The 22,901-nt window shown below is 38.0% G+C and overlaps 1 protein-coding gene across 9 annotated transcripts in view; it reads right to left on the reverse strand.

Moving 5' to 3' along the window:
* The window catches only part of EYA4 (EYA transcriptional coactivator and phosphatase 4), a 158,123-nt gene that overhangs the window by 74,289 nt on the left and 60,933 nt on the right, over positions 1–22,901 (reverse strand). For all 9 annotated transcript variants that reach the window (XM_055714876.1, XM_005432833.3, XM_014282618.3 and 6 more), the window contains exon 3: positions 2,417–2,466. In XM_055714876.1, the coding sequence (XP_055570851.1) occupies positions 2,417–2,466 (50 nt within the window). The remainder of the gene's footprint in view (positions 1–2,416; positions 2,467–22,901) is intronic.

Genomic DNA, 22,901 nt, shown 5'->3' on the forward strand with positions numbered 1-22,901 from the left:
AAAGAATTTCTAAGTAATTTGTGAGTCAAAATTTGTGACAGCAATACTGAAGTGTCATGCATGTTTAAACCCTTTTGTGTTTACACCTCGCCTATTCACCACAACATCAATTCTTAACTACAGTTCTGTCTCCATCTGTGCAGTTTACCTCTCTGTTCAGATAACAACCATTTTCTATAAATAAATGCTGGCAAGGTTGATTTTTACTGCATGTATAGCTGGATACTTCTGGAAAGCATTTTTTGATATGCTGCATAGGTTAGTAAATTCCCTTAAAAAAATTTACAAGTCACATCTGCAGTTTGAATGTTTCTTTCTGAAAGACAAATGAAGGCCAAGCAAGACAAAGAATCTGCTGATACATGTCACTCCAAGAATTCTCCTGACAAAGTTCCCACACCCAATTTAATTATTTCCCTACTGTAAAAACACTTTCCATCTGCATGTATTGTAATAGTTTCAAATCCAAAACCAACAGACTATAAAGCTAGCTAAATAAATGAATGATATTGGCCTTAGGTCCCAAGCCAGGAGCTATTCTGTAAGGCTGTGTGTCTCCAGCATTCATTTTTATGCTGATGTTTCATTTTATGTGCAATGTTTTCACTTAAGCCTTGTTTAGAGAAGAATTACCTTGCTCCAGGCTTTACAGTTCTATGCACCACACGGTGCCCTCTAGCACTGCTCCAGCCAGCACCGACAGAGCCCCCCGCACGACCAAAGTCACATCGCGAACTGAGATCTGACCGGAAAGTCAGGCTGTATATGCAGCACTGCCCACACGCAGGCCAGCAACATGAATTCCAACTGTATCTGATAGATCCTCAAACTGAGGCTGCGGAGCTCAAAATGGAAAGCATTTGTGTTTGAAAGTACACCTTAGAAAAATGAAACTACCAGATTTAGCCTCCAGGTTGACCACTTGTAACATGGATTCCCTTTTGCACTTGGGAGAAAAAAAGTAACCTATTCTTCAGACTCGGTGTGAAGAATTTAACTACAGCTCGTAAGAAATTTCCTGATGTACATTATATTCTGGGTCCTCAAGTTTGTTGCAATATCAAACTGATGAAACTACATCAGTCTATGGACTTCATAATCATTTTTAAAGACTGGAGATGTAACAGTCTCAACTGGACAAGCAAGATGCTTAAAACTATGCATGTGCACAAGTGTTTAGCTAAGCTGGGATTCTCCATATCATCAAAGCACTTGGAAAGAGCCTGACCTTTATACTAAACTTTAATCCAACACACAGCAGATACATTTTTCATTAAGAAGTTATGGAGCAAGGACTGAAGGGCAAAACGTGCCTTCACTGAAGTCCAGGGCAAAACTGCTACTGAATTCACTGGAAGCATATTAGGACGTTGCATTTTGTATTCCCTCACATACATCCAGTTCTTACCAACCTAAATGAAAGGATGTATTAATAACTGACATGACCTAATCAAAGAAATTCAGATGGTGCACAGCACAGCTCAAGCCACAGATATTCTATCGACCTTGAATATTGCAGGTGACCCCCAGAAGATCCTGCTGTAACAGTGGCACAAAGACATAGTTAAGGATGGGACCCTGAATTATGCTTTTCTGATTTTTAATCACAATGTTAGTATGATGTCAGGTTTGTTTTGTGGCCCTCCCCTCACAATTAAAGCTTCTGAGTTTTTTGTGAATCTGAGATAGGTCTTCTAAACAGAAACCAGACAAATAGACAAAAAGCACTGCAGACCACCAAAAATTGAAGAAAATCATCCACTGTAGTTCAACAGCTTACTAATCAAGAGCAGGATGCACGCCTAATGGCACCTCTAAAACATTTGCTACTTCACCTCCTCCAAAGTAGCCACACACGTACATAAATATGGAAGTTAAATTGATTTCCTTTTCCCCATGTACATGAAATCAGAAAAGGCTGTGTTTGAGAAGGTTTTTTTTAAATAACGTATGGCCTCTTCCCAAGTTATTAATGCAGTGGCATGTTCTTCATAGGTGAAAACAAAGAAGTTTTGATAAAGCTGAATTTTCCCAAATAAAGACTGAATTTCCCACACTAAAAATAAATTATATTATTAATAAACTGCAAGACTCAGGTGTGTGGAAAAGTAATAAATGAAAAGAGTTAGATTTGATTACACAGATTATTTAATGGTTTGGTTTTTTTAAATCGAGGATGACAATTCAGTGTTATGGCACCATCTAAAGTCAACAACCTAAACGCTAGCCCGCATCTTTAACTGGGGAAAACAGAAAAAAAACCTTCCAGAGTGAAAACCATATAAATTGATTTAAAACATTCGTTCTTTGCAAAACGTGTCTCTCATGTTTTGATGCTACGCAGCCACAGCACAGCTCCGCCTCGCACCCCGCCACCGTGCTGCAGGCAGTCGGCGTTTGCCCTCTGGTACCGTACCTGGGATTCTGCGGCTCTGAACCATCTGACTCTGTACACGGTTTCTTTACCTGCAAAAGCAAATGAGTGCCAGTTACTCTCACTTGAAACACAACTTCCTTGCTCACGGTTCACGCACTTACAGCGCTTAAAGTGGATCCAGCTCTGCTCACCATGATCTCTATAAAATACTTCCCGCATTTTACAGCAGCAGTATGCAATACTAAACAGTGTGTTTCATTATTATCCCATGAACAGCTGCCAACTGCACTTCCCCAGGCTCCATTAGTATGTAAAATGTTCGGCTAAAATAGCATGGGAGAAGTCCAACTAGGAACAAAGAAACCAAAGAACCAGGTTCCCCACTTCGAAACGAGAAAGCCATACTGTTCTCAGCTTGGTAAAGAAATGTTTTCCCAATTGATACTGATTCTGTTTCCTGCTAAAGTTCACAATAATAAACACCAGATTCTGGGGCAAAGCGCAGCGTTAGCTAAATAATTCATACGTTAATTTTATTTTGTGAATCTGCTAACTGTATGTTAACTGTATTTTCCTATTACATCAATGAACACATACAGTGTTTTCACTCATATCTGCAACATACAATTACGTAAAAGGTACTGCAACTTCCGGTTTAATCTTCACATTACATTGCTGTAGGCTCATTAAAGGTGAAAAAAATCCATCATTTTCACACAAAAATAGAAAACTGTTCTCTTGCAGACTAGGTATCTCATTGGGATCTTCACACATTCCTGCAAAAATTTAATTGTACCTTCTGGTAATTTAAATTTCTTGTACTTTCAGAAGAGAAAAAAAAATATTTGCACACTTCTGTGCTAATGCAGAATTCAGGGCTGTGTGGGAGATTTCAAGACTCCATTTTTAAAGCCATCTAGAAACACCACTGTCACTCAGACTCACTTGATGTGACTGACACAATACAGAGAACATTCCCATTAAAACTAGCAAATGTTCAATGAGAATTTTGGGGAATACCTTTGCATCAAGAGATTCTTCTACACATTTTTGCTACTTAAAAGCATTTAGGAGAGAAAAGATCGTGAATGTTCAATAGAATAGCATTTCTATTGAAGTAATTGGCAAAATATTCACCAATTCCAACAGAACAAGGATTAGGCAAATTTTCCCTAAATACCTCAACTGAATGCTATGCAACATCACTCATAGATGTCTGAGTACAAGCATGGTTCTACAGATGGTCATTTTTATTCTTCATTTGTATTCTAGACACTGAAAAAATAATATGGCTGCATACATGGTTATTCATAGAAATCAGACTCCAGTAGCAGCAATAAAAATTTCCCCATGACGATAACGTAAAACTGTCTGTATTATTGTAACAGGGGTCATCCAAAACACTAAACAAGTAGCAAACACAAAGGATCTTCTAATTATGATTTGCTTGATTTTTACTACAAAACTTTTTCAACCTATCCAGTTATTCAGTTTCATCACCAATAATTTTCCTCCTCTTGGATTCTTTCTTCACTGTTCCTACTGTGCTACTCCATGGACTTGGTAGTCACAATGGAGTGCCATGGAGGTATGTGATGGTGAAGTGGCTCAGCATGAGACGGCGAAGGCTCATGTAAACCAAAACTCACAGGTACTATTTCATAAACATTCAGATGCAAACATCATTGCTATAGTTTCATGATCACTACATTGTTACTGAAGTAATGTTGGATCTGAAATACAGTAAAATACTTGGGATATAAGCACATGATCGAATACCAAGAAAAATGCCTGCAGTGTGTCTTCACATACAACAAGAGAAACAGTCATTCAGATTGGTGTACTGACAACATCACAGCCAACCATTCAAAAACCTTCAAATCATTCAGAGACACTGAAATTGAAACAGCCCTTCCTTCGGAGGAGGTGTGTACTTTCAGAAGGAGATTGTCTCAACTGAGTTACAGAGGGACTTGGCCAGAAAAGAATCTTTTCATTTTCCATATAAAATATACTTTAAAATAATTAAAAATATAAGGTGCTAAGGAGTATGAAGTATGATTATAAAATATAAAAATATCAAATCTAATAACAGAATTAAAATAAAATTAATGAAAATATAAATGCATCTAACTTACTTAATTCCTAGTAAAGCTTCTTTTTCTTTTTCCCTTTAGCACATATTAACTACCAGGCTATTTTTGCTGTCTCCTTGCTGTTAAATTTACTGGCATTTATACATTCCTTTCCCATTCCTCTGCTGTTCATGTGGTTGTCACCAGTAGCACTGTCTGTCACACTTGCACTTGGGCTCAGATCTCACTCCCCAGGTCAGGAAAGTTCAACCACTGACTTTAACCAGTTGCTGGAGAGTCTGACAGTCACCCAGCACATCCCAACACTGATTTTGCAAAGTGATGGCAGCGCCTGTGGTGGGCAGTTACCACAGAAATGCAAAGAAAATTCAAACACACACTACACTACCTGAGATCTTTTAACATACACAATATATTAAGAGCCTTGGTTTCCTTGGGCAGGGATGAGAAGTGCTTCTTCCCCCGGTTAAGAAATAGCTGGGTACTCACAGATGCGTTGTCCTACCCCTGCTCATGATACTACTGCATCTTGCTTTGACCAACATTAGAAAGTCACTGAAATGGCTGAAAGATTATGCTCTACCTGTGTGGTGAACGTAAAAAAAAAACCAAACCAACTGACAAATTTTGATGTACCTTAAAACAGAGTAGCAGAAAAGTGACAGACCAGCTGCATCAAAAAGACTCACCTCCTGTGAGATGCAACAAACTTGGGGGGGAAAAAGTGAGTGTTTTGTATTCAAGAATATTGCAATGAAAACAAAATATTTTTAAATCTAAGAGTACTTCAGTTTTTTAGCTTGGTATATAGATGATGCATTTCATCTGTGATCATTCTCTAAAGGAAATGTGCAGCAGAAGCACATGGTATAGACTTGTCTTTTCCTCTGAGACTAAATGTAAACTTCATTGTGTATCTTTAGAGTCCCTCTTTGAGAGAAAAGATTCAATAATTAAAATCTTCTTTCTTAAAGGAGGAACAGGCATGTGATTTTCTTTCAAGTGGCCATATGGAATGAACACCATTTCTCTTTAAGGCTACTCAAGTAGCAAAACACGTTTTGTTAATCATAAAATTATGCCACCCTTGAAGGTGAACAGAAAATGACTGTGAAAACATCTGATCAAAGACCAAATATTGTTCCCTTTGTCTTCAGCTGCACTGTTTTTCCTCTTAATCTGCCTTGCTGACTGTTTTCAAAATAATTAACTGTCACTAACATCACATTTATTTCCATTCTCATGTGTTAAATGCTATAAAAAGAACTTTTTCTTTACTTCTGCTCTATTTTCTCTTCCCCCCCACCCCCCACCCCCCCCTGTTTACACAGGTTTTCTCATAATTTTAGTTATATGCATGTTGAAAATCATTCACAAGAGCAGGAAGTTACCAGTTTCAGTAGGGTTTGAATTTTGTCAAACTATGCTGGAATCTCCTACCCTGCCTGTTTGAAACGTTTCCAGCTAAAAATTCTTAAATGCAAATTTTTGAGAAAACACGCTGTTGCGTACATTTTAAAAGTCACACCACTATGGTGCTGAGCAGATTTAGCTCCTGCGGGTTTGGAGGCTGAACCCCAAAACTGGAAGTGGGGGCAGTCCAAGGTGTACCAGTAGCCAGGAATCATCATCTCTGTGAAATGGTGCCCAAATTTGTTTCAGTTTATAAGCTTCTAAAAGCCCTGCTTTCACACCATTAGTGGACTCCTGTTGTAGTCTGGCTCCTGAATTTTTGAAGACCCTACCTGCATTGAATACTCTCCATCTCAAAAGATGCTGGTGCTGAATAAGACTTAGGATTACTTCTCCCCAGCGGCTGGAGCCCCCCTGACACCAGGAAAGGGACTGACGTTAGCAAAACTGTCCCTCTCTCCTCTGTCAGTCCTGTCTCCCACCATGCAGGTACCCAGGCAATACCCTGAAACAGAACCCCCCTGTAGACTTAAATACAGGGAGGAACAGAGAAAAGGAACAGAAATCAGTAGACAAACAAAGAATGGGATCTGCAGGGGGCAAAATCAGAGAGCAGAAGCCAGGTGAAAAAAATGTGGCAGGCATAGGGGTGGAATGGGGAAGAGTACAGGGGCTGGCTGGGATGGGACAGCACAGCAGTTTGCTCTCCTCTCCTCTAATTAGATTTGGGACTAACACCACAAACACAAGCCTGAGCATTCATCAGGTACCTGTGAAACTCACTAGTAAAGTCTTTAGTGACCAGTTTGCCCAGAGTAACAGGCTCGTTCTGCTACACCAGCTGCACTGCAGACCTAATTAATGATCCAAGCTGGGAAACTATACTTTGAAATTACAAGGCAGTGTATAAACGTTATGTTTATCCAGAAAAATGAAGGTCTAATTTGACTCAAATTGGGGAAAAAACAGTCAACATTTAATACATTTTCTGCCTTCATCTCTGCCTTGGTTCATTGTATTTTAAATATTAACACTGTTACAAGTATCTGATACTATGAGGGTAGTGTGAGAAAGAGATGCATTTATTAAGCATTGAAGAACTTCACTTAAGGTATATGAGAAATACTACATAATGAATGATTTTAGATTAAGCATGGCCTTTGGATGCTTTGTGTTAAACAAATACAGACTGGGAAACATAAAAAGAAAAAACTAACTACACATTCACTGAAAAAAGGACACATCCCCTGGAAAGCCTAGTATGTCATGTAATAAGATCTGCACCATAATGCATAAGAGACTAGATTTCCACAGGCCATATTAATTCTGGCATTTCCTTGCTTCTGATGTTTTCCTTTGCAACATTAACATCCTTTTAACATGATTTTATTGGGCCTCATTACACTAGATGTTAAACCATGAACGGGTCCTGTTCTGTGAGGTGTTCTTGCACACACAATCATGGTATTAAACTCATAATGCAACACAGGTGAGAAATCTCTTCTAACATTTACAATAAGCACTGCTGAAAATTCTTGCAACATCAGCAGTAAATTATTCTGGCAACAAATCTGCTGAGCTTCATCTACTTCATCAAATATTGCCTCAAGCACCCCTCCCAAATTGGTAGGTGAGCAACAGGGCATGAACAGAGCCAGCAATGCTTTGGACCTGGAGGAAACAGCTCTGCATATTTGAGCTATGGAAGCTCTGGCATCAAGGAGACAAGAATGAGGAGGCAAAAGTCCTTTTTGCAGACCCAGAGACATCTCTTAAAGCATGCCTACACGCTTGCTTAGCCTGTGCTAATGCCACTTCTGATTTGTTTTCAATGTGGGCAGAGCAAGCGCACTTCTACTGCCTGGACACCTCCCTGCAGCAAACTACCCTGGTGAAAGCTCACCAGCTTCTACTCACTGTCCAGGGAAGGGATCGTGTCTGTCGAATGGCCCCAGGAGAGGATGGGGCAATCAGGGGGAAGGGTCTGATAGAAATACATGAGAAGAATGTATCTCAGGATGTCTGTGGCACTGCTATGAGAATGAATAGTAAAGAAAAGTAGCTTCTCTTTCAAACGTTTTGTAGATGCCAACTTTGACACTGTTTACATTTAGTTTTACAACCATCTTAAAAACAACAACAAAAACTTTAGCAGAGACTGTCTGTACAATGCCTACTGAAACAAAGGTTTCCTTTGCTGCTATGACATCCTTCATTGCTACCATAAAACAAATAATGACATTATCTTGACCTACAAAAACAGGACCAGGGCTAGCTTAAAGATACAGTGCCATGATTTAGTAACAAATTGTAGCCATTCTGCAAATATATATGCTTTCAAACTCATTTTTAAAAAGTATCGAGATATTATTGAGAACGAAGCATTTTTTTGACTGCTAAATTCAAATAATACTATAGCTGTGCATGTCCTGCAAAGAGAAAATCTCAGTGAGGCTTCTGCAAAAACAAACAGAAATGCTGAAGATGCCTAAAGAAACATCTGAAAAGAATACTTATATAACATAAATGTATAAAACCAGTTTTTATTTAACTGTAACGTGAAATTAAAAGGTACATTAAAATGTAATATCATAGTTACTCACTACCAAATTTTGTGTAGGTTTCTGACTTAATTAAAAACCCAAACACTGATGCTACTGTTGAGCAGAAGACCTTGAACCAATAGAAAATTTTTTTTCCCCAATTGTTCACAGTGGAGAGACTGTACATAGCTGTATTTTAAGTGAATCACATTCTAAAGTGCATTTCTCATATCTCAGCAGATTGGAAAATATCAGTTCTAATTGCAAAGGAAGAATGAGGAAAAGCATGCTGTATGAATCAACTTATTTTCCAATTCACTATTAAAGTATTTTTTATATTAAAATCTACACGAGCTAGTCCTAAGTAAAACAAGTTTTTCACTCATCACATAAGCTAGGTTTACCTGTGCACTAGTCTCTTCCACTTTCTTAGCAATGGAATTGTTATGGCATCAACTAAAATCAACAACTCTAATCAAAACAGATCAGAGCTTTGAATATGCTGACCTTTTTTTAAAAAAAAAAAAAAGTAGAATGCAAATTATTTTAAAGTTTCAGGTATGGAAGCAGACTACTTAAGTTGACCTTTGTATTTTATGTAGCACAGTAGATGAGACTTCATACTGAAAGACATCATATATGTTTCCACATCTTTAGAAATGGAATAAGAACACTGTGGACACTGTGTGGGGGCATCAAATGTGTAGCACAGCACAGGGGTGAGAGGAAGGGATGGAAACAGAGGAAACCATTGCTGTTCCGCTGTCACTTCTTTCTATTTTCCATGCAAACCTTTCCTAAGGTAAGACATGTTCATGATTAAATGTATCATTGCTACCCTTCTGTCTCCTCCACTCCTCCCCAGGCAAATACAGTAGTAACTCTGGTCTGCAACACTATGCGGTGTACATGTAACTTGCAATGAAAAATAACCCAGAGGGTTATTTTATTTACATCTAGTATCAAATACCTGCAGTTTAGGCACCTAAATCTTTCTAGGCTTGTCACCCCAGGCTTCCTTTACATCTAACAGAAAGATATAGATGTATTTCACCTGACCCAGAGAAGTCATCTATTTCAGACAGAGTGGAATTATGCCAAGATTAATTGTGAATAACGGCTGCTTCTCTCTGCTGGCTACTGAAGAGGACAGGTAGTGAGGAAAACATTGAGGAAATAGAACGGAGCTGCCAGCAAGGTAGGGAGTGCCCACTGTCACCACACAGCCTGTGTGCCTCATTTCACCTTCCACGAAACCCGCTCTCCCTGCAACACTGACTACAGCAATGGAGAGATGTCTCCTGCTAGTTTCATGCTTTAGAGCCTCAGCTTCCTTGAACCAGTCATTGACTCTAATTGTTTATAGAAGGAGCTATCACTTACAAAACATATACTAATCTGCTAAATGCTTCCACTTTTTGAAGTGAAACTCTTCACCGTTCCCACAATGCTTTAGGTTTTCTGTATAAACCTCTGCAGAGAACAGCGTGGATGAAACTTTGACACGAATCAGCCTAAAGACAGACCAAGCAGCTGCAAAGTGGTGCAGCGTGTCCCCATGATCTTATTTCACCAGGCGGTCATGATGAGCGGCGACACACTAGAGCCCTTGCTGGTATGCACAATACATAGACGGTAAATAGGGATTTCATCAGTCCAGGTAAATGCCTTTTTCATTCTTACAGGGAGACCATAAGGATTGCACCTTTCAGGAACACTGCACAGTCTTACCATTGGCACAAGCCTTTGCGCTACTTAGAAAGTTTTATCCAATATAAAACTGTTTCTATTGAAAAGTTTTACAGAAGTAGGTGTCACTAAGGTGTATTTATGACATAAACTGATAAAATCTGAGACAACTTTAACTACTCAACTTTCTCATTCATATGCTATCTTTGGGGACAAAGCTTTCCTTCCCTGGTACTTTCTTGCTAGTGGAAGTGTTTCCTGCATGTTTGTTTTTACAACCTGATTAATGGGTTCACTCGGTTCAGAGCTCTAAGCTTCTTTAACGTCTTTTTATACCTGCAAAAAATTTTAAAAACACATATTAAATTGCCTTTGGCACAAGTGCACTTTAAAAAATACCAGAGGGTGTGACAGTCAAGTCATAATTTAAGCGATTGGAACCTGTAAAGTACTATCCTCTACATTTTGAAATACATTTATACATGCACTGTGGGAAAAACTGGCTTTCTTTTTTTCTTTTTGTTTGTTTGTGTACGATGAAAGAAGGAAATATGCCTTCACCTAACTGGTGGGGCAGGCAGGGCAAATGCCACACCACAATAGCACTTTTTGTTTCAGCCTGGGTTACCTAATAGCTCATAGCTCACAGAACACTTTCCCCCGTCCTGCTGGGAGGATGGGCCTTCAGCCTGGCTCCCTTCCCAGAATGAAAGAAAGAAAAAGAAAGAAAAGCAGTTAGCTCCCATTCAGCAGTTGCAAAAGCAGGGAAGCTCCACCAGCCTGGAGCTCATTTATTGCCCAAGTCACATTCTGGAAGAAATACTAATGCACTAGCACTGGAAATCTCTCATTCTATTTTTTTTCTCTGACATTCTTTTTCCCTCCCTCCCTCCCTGTCTTTTTTTAAAAACAAAACAAAACAAAACAAAAAAAAAACCCCAAAACCCCACAAAAACAAAAAACAAACGACTAAAGACAAGCCTGTGGCCTTTTTTTACCTTTACAAGTCAGCAGTATGTCTCAGTGCATCTGCATCTGCAAGTATACCCTTGGTGCCTCCCTGGTATCGCCAAACTGTAAATGAGCTAGAAGATACTGTTCTTAATCTAGACACAGAAAAATGCATCTGATTTTTACCCCAGTAATGGTCCTATGATGTCCTCCAGATTTGTTGTAACCACACAGTTTTTATTATTTTTATGTGTTTGCTTTTCAAATCTCAGCATTCCCAGATACCATTGATCTCTTTTTTCAGGAGAAAAACATACTGGGATGTAGGAAAAGAGCCATGCTGTGCAATGCTTTCTAGATTTAATCTTGTGATTCATCAGATCCACAGAAATATCATAAGCAAACTAGGTGTATCAAAACTGTTTTGGAGTTATCATTTAATATTCAAAGGAATAACAAATTGTCTCTCGTTATATGCATAAAGTTCAGTGCCCCCTCAGCAAACCTGAACTTTCTTTCCTCCTGCTTTTCAAAACTAACCAGGGCCAACAAATGCAAAGAAAAAAAAGTAAACTTTGAAGCTGAAATTTAAAGCAATGAAAGTCAGGAAGTTCAAAAGTTAATGTTCCTATGGCTGTGTTAACTTGGCCATGTTGCAAATACATCATGCAAATACTTCAAGCTATTTTGTTAAAGGCATATAGTACTGTGCCATAAAGCATAATAAAACATGCTTTTTTCTTTTCATGTGGAAACCATCTTCTATGAGCAACAGTACAGTGCATTTCTACTGCTAATGCTGATTTCTCTACCACAAGTCAAGTATCTCTGCCACAAGGCATTTCCCCGTTCTGAAGATGCTGGTGCCTCACTGGGATCTAGATTTCCCCTAGGTCACCCAAGAGCTTACACATACTGACCTCCCCAGTAACAAAGGCCAATTTCTCTCCTGACTTGGTTGCCTCACCAGAAAATAATCTGCCTTTCCCCCTTAAGATCAAAGAACACTTGTCAAAGCTTTTCCATCCCTCACTTACCAAAAATTTAAACAAATGGCCTTGTCGATCACCTCCTCTTTTCCATTCTTCACTATCCTGATTTCTACCTAGGAAAATACTGATACCCAAGTACAGTAAACATCATGTTCACACATCCGTCAAATACTCGTCCTCACCACTGATGATGAAACACATATACGTAAAATATTCCAGTTTAGCAGAGAAGTCCTTTTTCTCTCCCTGTACTCTTTTGTTTGTCTTCTGTATTTTTAATATACATATTGCTATGTGCTAAGGTTAAAGGAGATCAGCCCCCAGAAATGTGCCTTATTCCTGGTCAACAATCTTGTGTTTCTTAGCTACACTGAGAGTTCACTCACTGATGCTGGGTCAGCGCTGAGTAAGAAATGTCTACACTACCACCAGCTTCACCGTCCTCTCTGTCTCAGAGGCGTGTACTCACCAGTTGCGTTGTATATCCCAGAGCTAAAGGGACTTTAAAGACAAAGATTGTGGTTTTGAATGATATTTAAAAAGTTCAGAAAATGTTGTTTAGTGGAACAGAAAGACAGGTCTACTGTGTTCACAATACCCTGACAATGTGAGCTTTGTACTAATTAGCTTTCAAGCACCAAAGTCTTCATAAAAGTCTGGTCCATTTAAGAATGAATGAATGAATACCTGATTCTTCTCATGGTCTGAGGGAATGGGATGGAATAGTTTGGGTACATTGAAAGCATTGTACGTGGATTAAGCTGCATGACAACTTAGGTTATTGATGACCCAAAGAAAGTTCCTAGGTTGAGACCTGAGTTATTCAAGATAACATGGTAGGCACAAGCTCTTCCAAGTGCACCGACTTGTTCACCAGTACCACTTTTGCTCAGGTACACTTCCAGCCAACTTTTCTTCACTGCTTTTTATAGCTATAGCTATATGAGCCAGATGTAATGGTAGGATATCAGTGTATTACCTGCAGTGTCTGACAGTGGAACCCATGCTGTGTGGCCAGTCAAGCACATGTATGTCACACAGAATTGGAAGAAATGTTGATCCTTGTAGATGTCCTTCAGCAAAGGAGAAAAACTAGTGATGTACTGCAGCTTTTCAGTACATTTTTTAGTGTGTATCTATTAAGAAGAACTCAAATCACTTCTGTGTCATTTGGACCCTTCTTCATTTCTCAGGAGAGACAACTGTATTCAGTGGACACTGTTGTATGTGCACAAGAGTACCAGAAAATGAGAAAATGTAAATGACCATTATTCACAGATGAAGAAAGGTTATCTGACTTCTTCATTAAAGCAATTCAGTTCCACATCCTGACGAGAGTTCAGACTATACCTGGTCTAAAATGTCAACTTCAATTAAATGATGTCACCACTGGGAAGTTGCGCTGTGATAAGGCTCAGGAAAGGGGAGGCTTGACTGTAGCTGCAGGCAAGGATCATTCCAGACTGTTGGCTTCCTCAGCTCCAGCTGAACACCACCAGCACGTTTGACAGAAAAAAAAAGGAAATTACTGCTCTAAATTTTGATTATTTTTGTCAGAAAGGATACCAGTTATTCACTGCTCTCCTTCACAACCCTGAAAGGCAAGAGTACCTCCACGTTGAGTACATGTGCCAAGCTCCGGGGATGCAAACATGCTGTTGTAGTCAGTCCTTTAGCAAAAGGCATTCCCTGAGCTAAAGAGTTGTCAAGCTTGGGACAAGCCTACAAAGATGTAAGCTTAAGTCTAAATAGGAACATGGCTGTTAGGCCCATTACCTCCAATGAAAGGATTCAGAATAAAGAAGGTAAGTATGTGCATATGCCTTTGTAGGACAGGAGGCTCAATTAGTGGCAAAAAGCAACAGGTGGACAGAGCAAGAGGACAGGTTGGAGGGAGGATGAACAAGGTAATATGAGCAGGTAATATGAACAGGATTTTAGCTCAGCACCTGCCTACCCATTATCAGCTGGCAGAGTTTTGTAGGCATTGTGGAAGGTGGGAATGAGATGGAGACCATGTTAAAACAGTATTAATATAAAATAAAAATTTTAAAAAACCAAACCACAATAACAAACCACCAACAAAACCCCCTGTTCTGCTATTCCATGGTAGTTTTTCTCCTGGTAGTAGATCAAAGATATTTGACCATAAATATCTGACTTTTCAACAGATTATATCTGTGAATATGAACATGAACAAATAATTTGATCTATGAAAACCGCCCAAGCTGAAGTCATCAGCTAATTCTACAACACTAGGATTTTTTGTACAATGCACTGAGGCTTTTGCAATTAACCCCACCTACTTTAAATGTATAAAAATGACTACATTGCAAATTAAAAATAAAAGTGTGTTCAAAACTGGGAAAAAAGTCGAAGTAGAAGGAGAAGGTAATAAGCAATTGCACATCCCATTCCACCTTGAAAATTACCAAGTAAATCGCCTGTACATTCACAGTGAACAGCTGTCCTTTTTCTTCAGTTTCATACATTTCTGTTCTTCCTCATTACTGAAGCTAATTTGTTTAACATTGTAGTGATAATTTCTAGCAGCTGTTGTAACATTAATTAACTACATTAGATAACCAAAAACTTTAGCAACTTACTTCTATTAGGGTAAGGATGCAAAAAAGTTCTTTGTACCTCAAACTACTTGCTAGTCAAAATAAAATAATCAGTTCTTTATGGCCCAGATGTTAACTCATGAAAAAATAATTTCTTAGAGGAAATTTAAAATGACATACAATGGTGCAGTAAATTCTCACAAACAAGTGGATATACTCTAAGACCTATTCACATGCATTTGTATCGTCACGCAACCAAATTTAGTTCGTTTCTGGTTAGTTTACTGTTCAGTGCCTGTAGAAATCTTCAATAAGAGTGAAGAAAATGCTTCTAAGAAACAAGCATTTTTTTCAAAGGGTAGGAAAAAAGAATAATTTATCACAGGCAAATGACAGATAAAATACTTTATAATAAATACACAGGAAAATATAATACACATAATGTACACACAGTTACTATATGCTAGTAAGCAGCACAGAAGCAGAATTGTATTTACTGAAACTACTTTGTATTTATACGATCTACATTTAATTATTCAAATATTAATGAACAGGTAAACTCCAGGAACACTTACAATAGTCATTAAAAATGCTATTGATATCATAGTGTTAAAATGTCATTCAGGGAAATAAATCGTAAAACGATAAATGATTGATTTTATCTATACAAAGGGATACATCATATGTTTGCTTGTATATTAGTAACAACAGCCACAATAAGAAAGCGCATTAAAAATACCTTCTTTTTTAATTTGCTTTATGCTATAGTTCTCAACACTAGCCAAAATAGCTGTATTTACAGTATAAAGTGTGTAAACAAATGTCAAACCACCATCTAGTAACATATTTTTCATTATTAGCCAATGGGGACAACATCAGAGGCAGTATAGCTCTTAAAATGCCAAAAGAACCACTTGATAGATCGTATGTCAGCTCACATAAAAGGCAATTTTGCTTCTTTTTTCAGATATGAAAATCTGACTGGTTTGTCCCAGTATACTACTTTAACATATCCAAATAATTTCTTAGATTTTTTATTAATACTGGTACATTAAAATATGTAATTTTATAATACTTAAAAGTATGTTTTACTTTTCAAAATGTTCTATAAATAAAATAGTTGAACTAGGTTTCCAGTAGCAATTAATTAACTGGTGGGTTATTAAAAAAAATATTCATACAATTTTTTTTATATTTGCAGTCCTCCAGTAAATTCTTTAGCTAACAGGCAATTACTTGGAATAAGGAGTTCTTCCAATTTATTTTGGATGGATTTATACACACATCTCAGGCATCAAATAAAAAAAACCTCTTCAGTTTAGGAAAATATAACAACCAAGATTCTCTAAACTCTGAAAGCACTCAAAACAAAAAGAGACAGCTTCATAGTGAAGGATGAATTTCATCTACCAAAGTCAACAGTCAGAAATAACAATAGAGGATATATTGCAATGCATCTGCAGTACTTTTTTCCCACAAGAGTCTGTGCATTTGCCCCTATTTCAGAAAAACAAGCAAGTGTCCTTTGTCTTCGGCTCTAACATGCCAAGTCTCCTGCGTCTTTTGACCCCCTCCCTCCTCTCCTGTCTCCCCAACCTGATCCTGGAATGTTTTGGCCACGAGGTTAAGAAAGATTCCCCCATTTATCACAACCTGCCAAGCACAACAGGGTCATAGTCCCAGCCCCAGTCCTACCGCTTAACTAATCCAGCCTCAGCACAGGCATGAAACTTCAAAGATTTCTTGCCACAGGCAAAAATTAGTCCTTATTTGCTTTAAAATCCAAGTATCAATCAAGTTAAACTGTGCTTCAGTGGAGCTAACATTCTGAATGTGCAGAGCAGCATGTACATTTGGTTCTTAGCTGTGACTCTAATTGAATGCAGAGCTCACCTGGAACAGCAGTACAAATACTGTAAGTACAGCAAAAATCTAACACCATGACATAATTCATTTTATACAGGAGAAAACCCTTGATAAAATGAACTGTTCAAACATGCATGCGAACACACAAGAACATGGTTTTGCGCATGTGTGCAAATAAATACTATAATACATACAGAAACTTTGTTTACATGAAATCGCTTCCGATTATTTTACCCTCCAAAGGTTTTATTATCAGTTACATCAGACGATCAGCCAAAGTTATGTAACTGTAAAGCTCAGCTAATTACTTTTAAATATTACTCAAATGAATTTTGAAGAACAATTACAGATTTGCTATGAGAACACACCGAGAACTTTGCTTCAATATTTAGGAAGCCGATCTTCGATTAACCCTAGCTAAAATAATATGGAAATTCTACAAGTCTGCGATACAGCTTACCGCTTTCTGTTCAATCCAACACAAATAAAATAATTATGCTTTTTAAATCAATCCATTTTCTTCAGTATATATTTTAACTTGCACCCTTTTGGAGTTAAAATGGGACTAATTTTAAAATTAGCTTTTAAAAAAATCTTCACATTTTCTTCAGATCTTTACTTATAATTGAATACTTTTTAATCATGTATTAATTCGGGGCAATGATTAAATATTGCATAAAGTAGAGAAATAAACCACATAGATAATATACTTTCTGTTAAGATATTACAGAAATGTATTTTTTCCAGCACCACAGTTGAAAATAAAAGTTCATAAAATAAAATATAAAAACTAAATAAGTAGCATATTAACTAAGGCATTAAATTCTACAAACTGCTCACATACCTTTTAAACATAAATGTGATACAGCCATGCTATCCTTTTATTTGAAATACTGAAATGATATATAATGTTAAAATTGTAATCCCTTCTAAAACTATTTTGTAAATTTTTCAATTCAAAGTTCAGAACTGAGTAAAGTGCTATTTGTTTCCTATATTCTCCCAAAGTAAATGTAACTTCAGGAAAACTGTAAGTATAGCTACTTGCAAAGAAAACAATAGAAAACAAAAAAATTAAGCTAGGTAAGCATGCAAATGAGACAGATAGTATGCAGTGTGTTTTTTCACTTGCTTCCTCTGTTTTACAGTATACTCGGACATTTTATCAATCCACAGCCGCTGAAGTTTAGAGAATAACCTTGACTTCTAATTTCTGTAACAGATGAATTAGCTTCCCTGTATGCCCACTGTAACATACACATACATGCTTGCATGATCACACAAACATAGAGATATATTGCCAAAGACAAATTTGAGGTTTTTGGCTTGATACTATCCACATACATATAAGGCTGATGCTACTTGATTTGCTGTACCATTTAACAAGGTATACTAAGCACTTTAGAAATCTAAAATTGTCTTGGAAAAATGCTGTGGCAAGAACTGTATTTTTAATCCAGGAATTTATAATATTACTTGTTCTATATCCCTTTTTCAAATTTACATTTGAGTTACTTTAGAAAAAATTCTAATGGCAAAAAACGTAGTGAGACAGTCAAAAGCTGTTCCGCTGAAATTGATTTCAGAAAATAGTGAACAATCCAAGAAAAGAAACATGTAACTGGATCCTGATGCTTGCTGCTCACCAGACCCCAGGAACAAAATCGAAGAACTTATTGGCTGCAATAATTTATCATACCTTTCGTCCAAACAGGTTCCCTACACATTACAATTCTCTATAGCAGTAAATGGCTCTTTACAGCTGGGCCAAATGGCGTTGCTCTTTCTTCCCTGGGACTTCGTTTTTGCTGTGCTAGGATAATAAAACAGCACTCCCAGAGTAAACCCCTCCTGAGTTTCCCTGAATGAAACGGACATTTAAGAAGCAGTAATCGTTATGCCAGCTCCACCGTGGCCCTCTGAATGCAGCACGGCAGCCGGCACAGCTGCAATTGGCTGCTACGCAGACCCCAAGGCAGAGAAAAGCATTTGAATACAACAGCAACAAACATGCACAGAGTCCCTGAAGAAGTAAGGTTTTAACCAGCATTTATTCTCAAAATAATGGTCTGTGAAATTGCAAAATGCATTAAAAAGTTTGAAAGAGATTCACAATGAAGTAAGACTCAAATACAAACTCATAGCGGCAACTGACAGATAACGTTACAGAGACAGTTAAAGTGAACTTTGAGAAGGCAGGACTGATGCTTTAGCATAATTACACTTTAGCATTATTTGTTCCAAACTGATGTCTAATCAACTTCGAAATGGACTAAATGGACTCGAATGAAGTATTAGTAACTTAAATTCACTTTATTTGTAGCCACAGGTTTTGTCATTTAGGGCTAATTAATTTGAACTCAATTTATGTCTAGACACCTGTCTCAGCATACTGGCCTTTAAGTGTCTCTTACAAATACGTTATTGAATAACACACCAAAGAACAGCACACAGATTTGACAAAATGTGACATTTGCAGCATCTTACAGAATGATGCCTTTTAGTTCTTACAGTACTTAACAAGTAACCTCCTGTTGTAAGAAAAAACTGCTCCTGAAAGAATCTGATGGATTCAGTCCTGTGACCTACCTAAACTCCTGTACTCTAGAGCCACTATAAACAAATATGTTGTTCCAAAAACAAGTTTGAAACTGCTACTACAGAAATGAAACCCAAATATCCTTTTCAGAATAGAATCTGAATGTGGAATTAGTACCCATTTATATTTCCCATTTTATCACTAAACGACATTTGCATCAATATCACAAATTAAAATCCATCATAACCTTACCTCAGTTGTCTCTGAAGAACAGAAACGAATTCCCCAAATATGCAAAGTCAGTTTCCAGGAAAAAAAAAAAAAAAAAAAAAAAAAAAAAGAGAGAGTATCTGTTATGTTTCACAGTAATTAACTTCCACTGTAGAACAGCTAAGGTGAGCAGACAGAATTTCAGGACCAAAAAGCTTTTGCACCAGCCAGCTAGGATTTTTTGAACTCGGAAGTACTGAAGACACTTTGTTCTTCTTTGAACTGTCACACCAAGCCCAGCACAGTCCGGTTACTTAAGTTAACTAAGAGGAGATCTCGATAGTAAACAAGCTTGGCTCTGTCCAATGGCTTTCCACACCCTTCTGTTTATAGTAAGATGACTTGCATTCAGAGGTCACCCCATCAACAGCTCCTGTCTTTCAGTGGGTATCTAATGTGCTGCATTTATCCCAAGGCTCTTTTAATGAAACCACCTTCCTGGTCCCTGCTCGCCTGCTGTCGCTATGACACATCTGCTCCTTATTGTGCAAAGTCCTATTAAGTGTTAAAATATACGGAAAAGACGTACCTGGGCATATATATTCTGCAAGTGATACAGGTATTTATAAGCGCTAACCATGTCTGTGAATATTGACAAAATAAAGTCTTTTTAGAGATCAAAGAAAGAATTTTGCCAGCAACATTAATCTTGTGAATAAAGGAAATTCAGAAGGAAGGAAGATGGATGCCATTGTTTGATCTGGACTTTAAAACTTTTACAAATACTCCCCAAAAGGATAATGTATGTGTCTGTGCCAGATAATATTTACTTGAATATGTTAACATGCTGGAAACAAGAGATGAGTGTCCTCGAGCTCTGCTGCAAAATGAGACAGAGCCAAGAAAAACAAAGGTCAAGTGCCAGGACCCCAATGCAAACACAAAGTCAATTCTGGGCTAAAAGAATACATGGAACTGATGGCTCTTACAAAACACAGTAAATACTCAGCAGTGTGCAGACTCCAAGCTCCCCTTTCTTATGCATACAGTGTGCTACTGGTTACAAGGGGGTTGCAATCCAACTGGCAATTGTTATTTTCTTCATGTGGCATCGCAAACCAAAGTACAAAGCCCAATCTACTTTACTGCAAATTACTCATTACAACAGATGTATCTAAATTAACTGTATCTTAAAATGAGGACAAGAAAATGGTGTTTATCTTTTTTTTTTTTTCTTAAGTCCAAAGTCTTACAAAAGGAAGACCTGAGAACCGTTTCCAAATTCCAGCTGATACATTTCCCTCCACTTCTTAGCCACCGGCAGCACTAGGAAGCTTAGGCTTGTTTCACATGGAGATGTGAAACTGAAGATGGCACTCTCTCCCCATGCAAACACAAACTTGACTGCTACTCAGAAATGCTCTTTGAGTGAAAGTTACACCTGCAGCACATTTTCAGCACCAGTTTTTGTCACCACTACGCCATCGAATTGACAGATAGCAGCTTGGCTCTGTTAAAGCTAGTAAAACATGATTGATGAACTGGGCTAGAAAGCCGTGTCAGTTCAGATTAGGATATTTGTGCCATCATTTGACAGGTCCCACACTTTATTCTTAGAATGGATTGTCAGGACTGTAAGGGCCACTAATAAATATATCCATCCAGATTCCCTGATGCCTTTTTTTTGTTTGGTACTTAAACCTATTTATGAAGTTTAAGTACAGAAGTTTTTTCATATGAAGTCTCACTTAATTTTTGTAAAACACTTGTGCTTAGAAATCCAATATACTTCCTTAAACAGGTGCCTGTCAGCTGCTATTATCTCATGCACTGAAATCCAAGTAATCCTCATTTTACTGCATTATGTGGCATAATAAAGGCCCACCTCTTCAACAATGAAAACCCACCGGAGCATATATAAAGTACTAGGGAGAGCATAATCAGCTTTCAGATGTTGTTTTTGACATTAGCATTGGGTATAGCCTCATTCTTAACTGCTTAAACAACTAAGATGTCAGATGGTTGCTAATGCAAGATTGCTTGCAAGCAGTTGTTTTTTTCACTACCAAAAAAAGGGAAACAAAGGAAAAAGCTATTGCAGAAAATGCTGCCAGGGGTAGACTGAAAGCCATGGGACATTCATGGGCAGTAAGCTCTAAGGCTCAAACCCTTAGACGTTGCGCAATGAACTGCAGAGAGTCTTCACTAGTAGCAGATGAGGAACAAAATGTGTCTTTTCTTCTATCAGGCTTCAGGCAGGGGGAAGCCAGCCTGGTCTTAAGACTCCCCAAGCAGTTTAGGAGCATGCCGTCACGATTTTTGCACACCTCCGTACACAGCAGGTCTTTCCTCAGTGGCTCCAAACCAGAGCAGACTTGTTTGCCACCCCTGGCCACCACTTCGCCTCTGTCCTCCCATCTTCAGCTACGGACTAACATGTCTTGGCTCCCAAGAACGCAAGGACCAAAGAAATAACCATCAGCCTTCCGCCTTTTCCCAGTAAAACAAGATGGTTTTATCATTTCTCAGTTCTGAACACCTGGAGGCAAAGTATAGTCCCATACACTTTTAAAGGTGTTTATCGCATAGTAGAGAGAAAAAAATTATATGTCATAATTCTGTGCACACAGCAGTAGTCAAGAGGTGATCAGAGAAACTTATTACATCCTACAGCATGAGCTCCTTTCTCAGGCTGACAGGGGAAACCACTGTCCCAGCATCCCTGTGACTGATGAACTGCTCTGTTTGCAAACTGAGATTACTAAGGAGGAGATGTTTTCTGTGGACATATAAATCAGAAGTTACTTCATGCCCTTTATTTACACCAGCATGATAAGGACACAAACGTGACAGAAAGGAAAACAGCAGATATTAGTGAACAAAAATTGTACTCATTTGAGAAAATACAAAAGTATGAAATGCTATTTTGAATTTCTCAATTAGTTCTGCAACCAAAAGTGTTTGGTTTAGGGCCACAGTAGTGACAATTACTTCAGATAGCATTTTTCCTGTTCTACAGTTGCTTTATAGGCTGTTTTTCAGTTTGCCTGCAATACAGAGAATACAAAACCAAAAAGGAAAGCTTACCAGCACACTTTTACATTTTAAGGAATGTCACAAACCACCAAACTATGCAGGGCCGCGTAAGCTCCAATCACTGTTACATCCACAGCTTTGCAGCCTAATAAAATAGTAGTGGAGGTATGAAAGATTTATTTACCTCTTTTTTCTTTTTCCTCTATGTAGAGAAATTGGAGAGAAGGAAAATGCTCTATTTATATAAACTGTAATCTCTTTTTAAGATACTAATGGGAACATATGCTTCCCTTGAATGCATTTTCACAGTTGCTGTTTTTTCACTATTCCTTCAGATTTCATCACATGACGCAAAGTATTTCTCAAGGGACATTAGAAGGAAAAACACACAGTAGCAGCATGTTTTGTTGCCATTGAGTAACCTTGTCTTAATACATTCTGAGAGCCACCACAACCACTCCACATTGTGAGTCAATTTGCTTTTCAAGCAAGACAGTGATAAAAATCACACACACACACACACACAAAGTGAATTTAAGAAGCGGAGACACCTTTTGAGAAAGGCCTGCCTGTGAAATTTTGGGTTGGTCAATAGTTTCATTACTGGAGATCAAATTCAATGTCA

This window comes from Falco cherrug, chromosome 6, assembly GCF_023634085.1.
Source record: "Falco cherrug isolate bFalChe1 chromosome 6, bFalChe1.pri, whole genome shotgun sequence".
NCBI lineage: Eukaryota > Metazoa > Chordata > Aves > Falconiformes > Falconidae > Falco > Falco cherrug.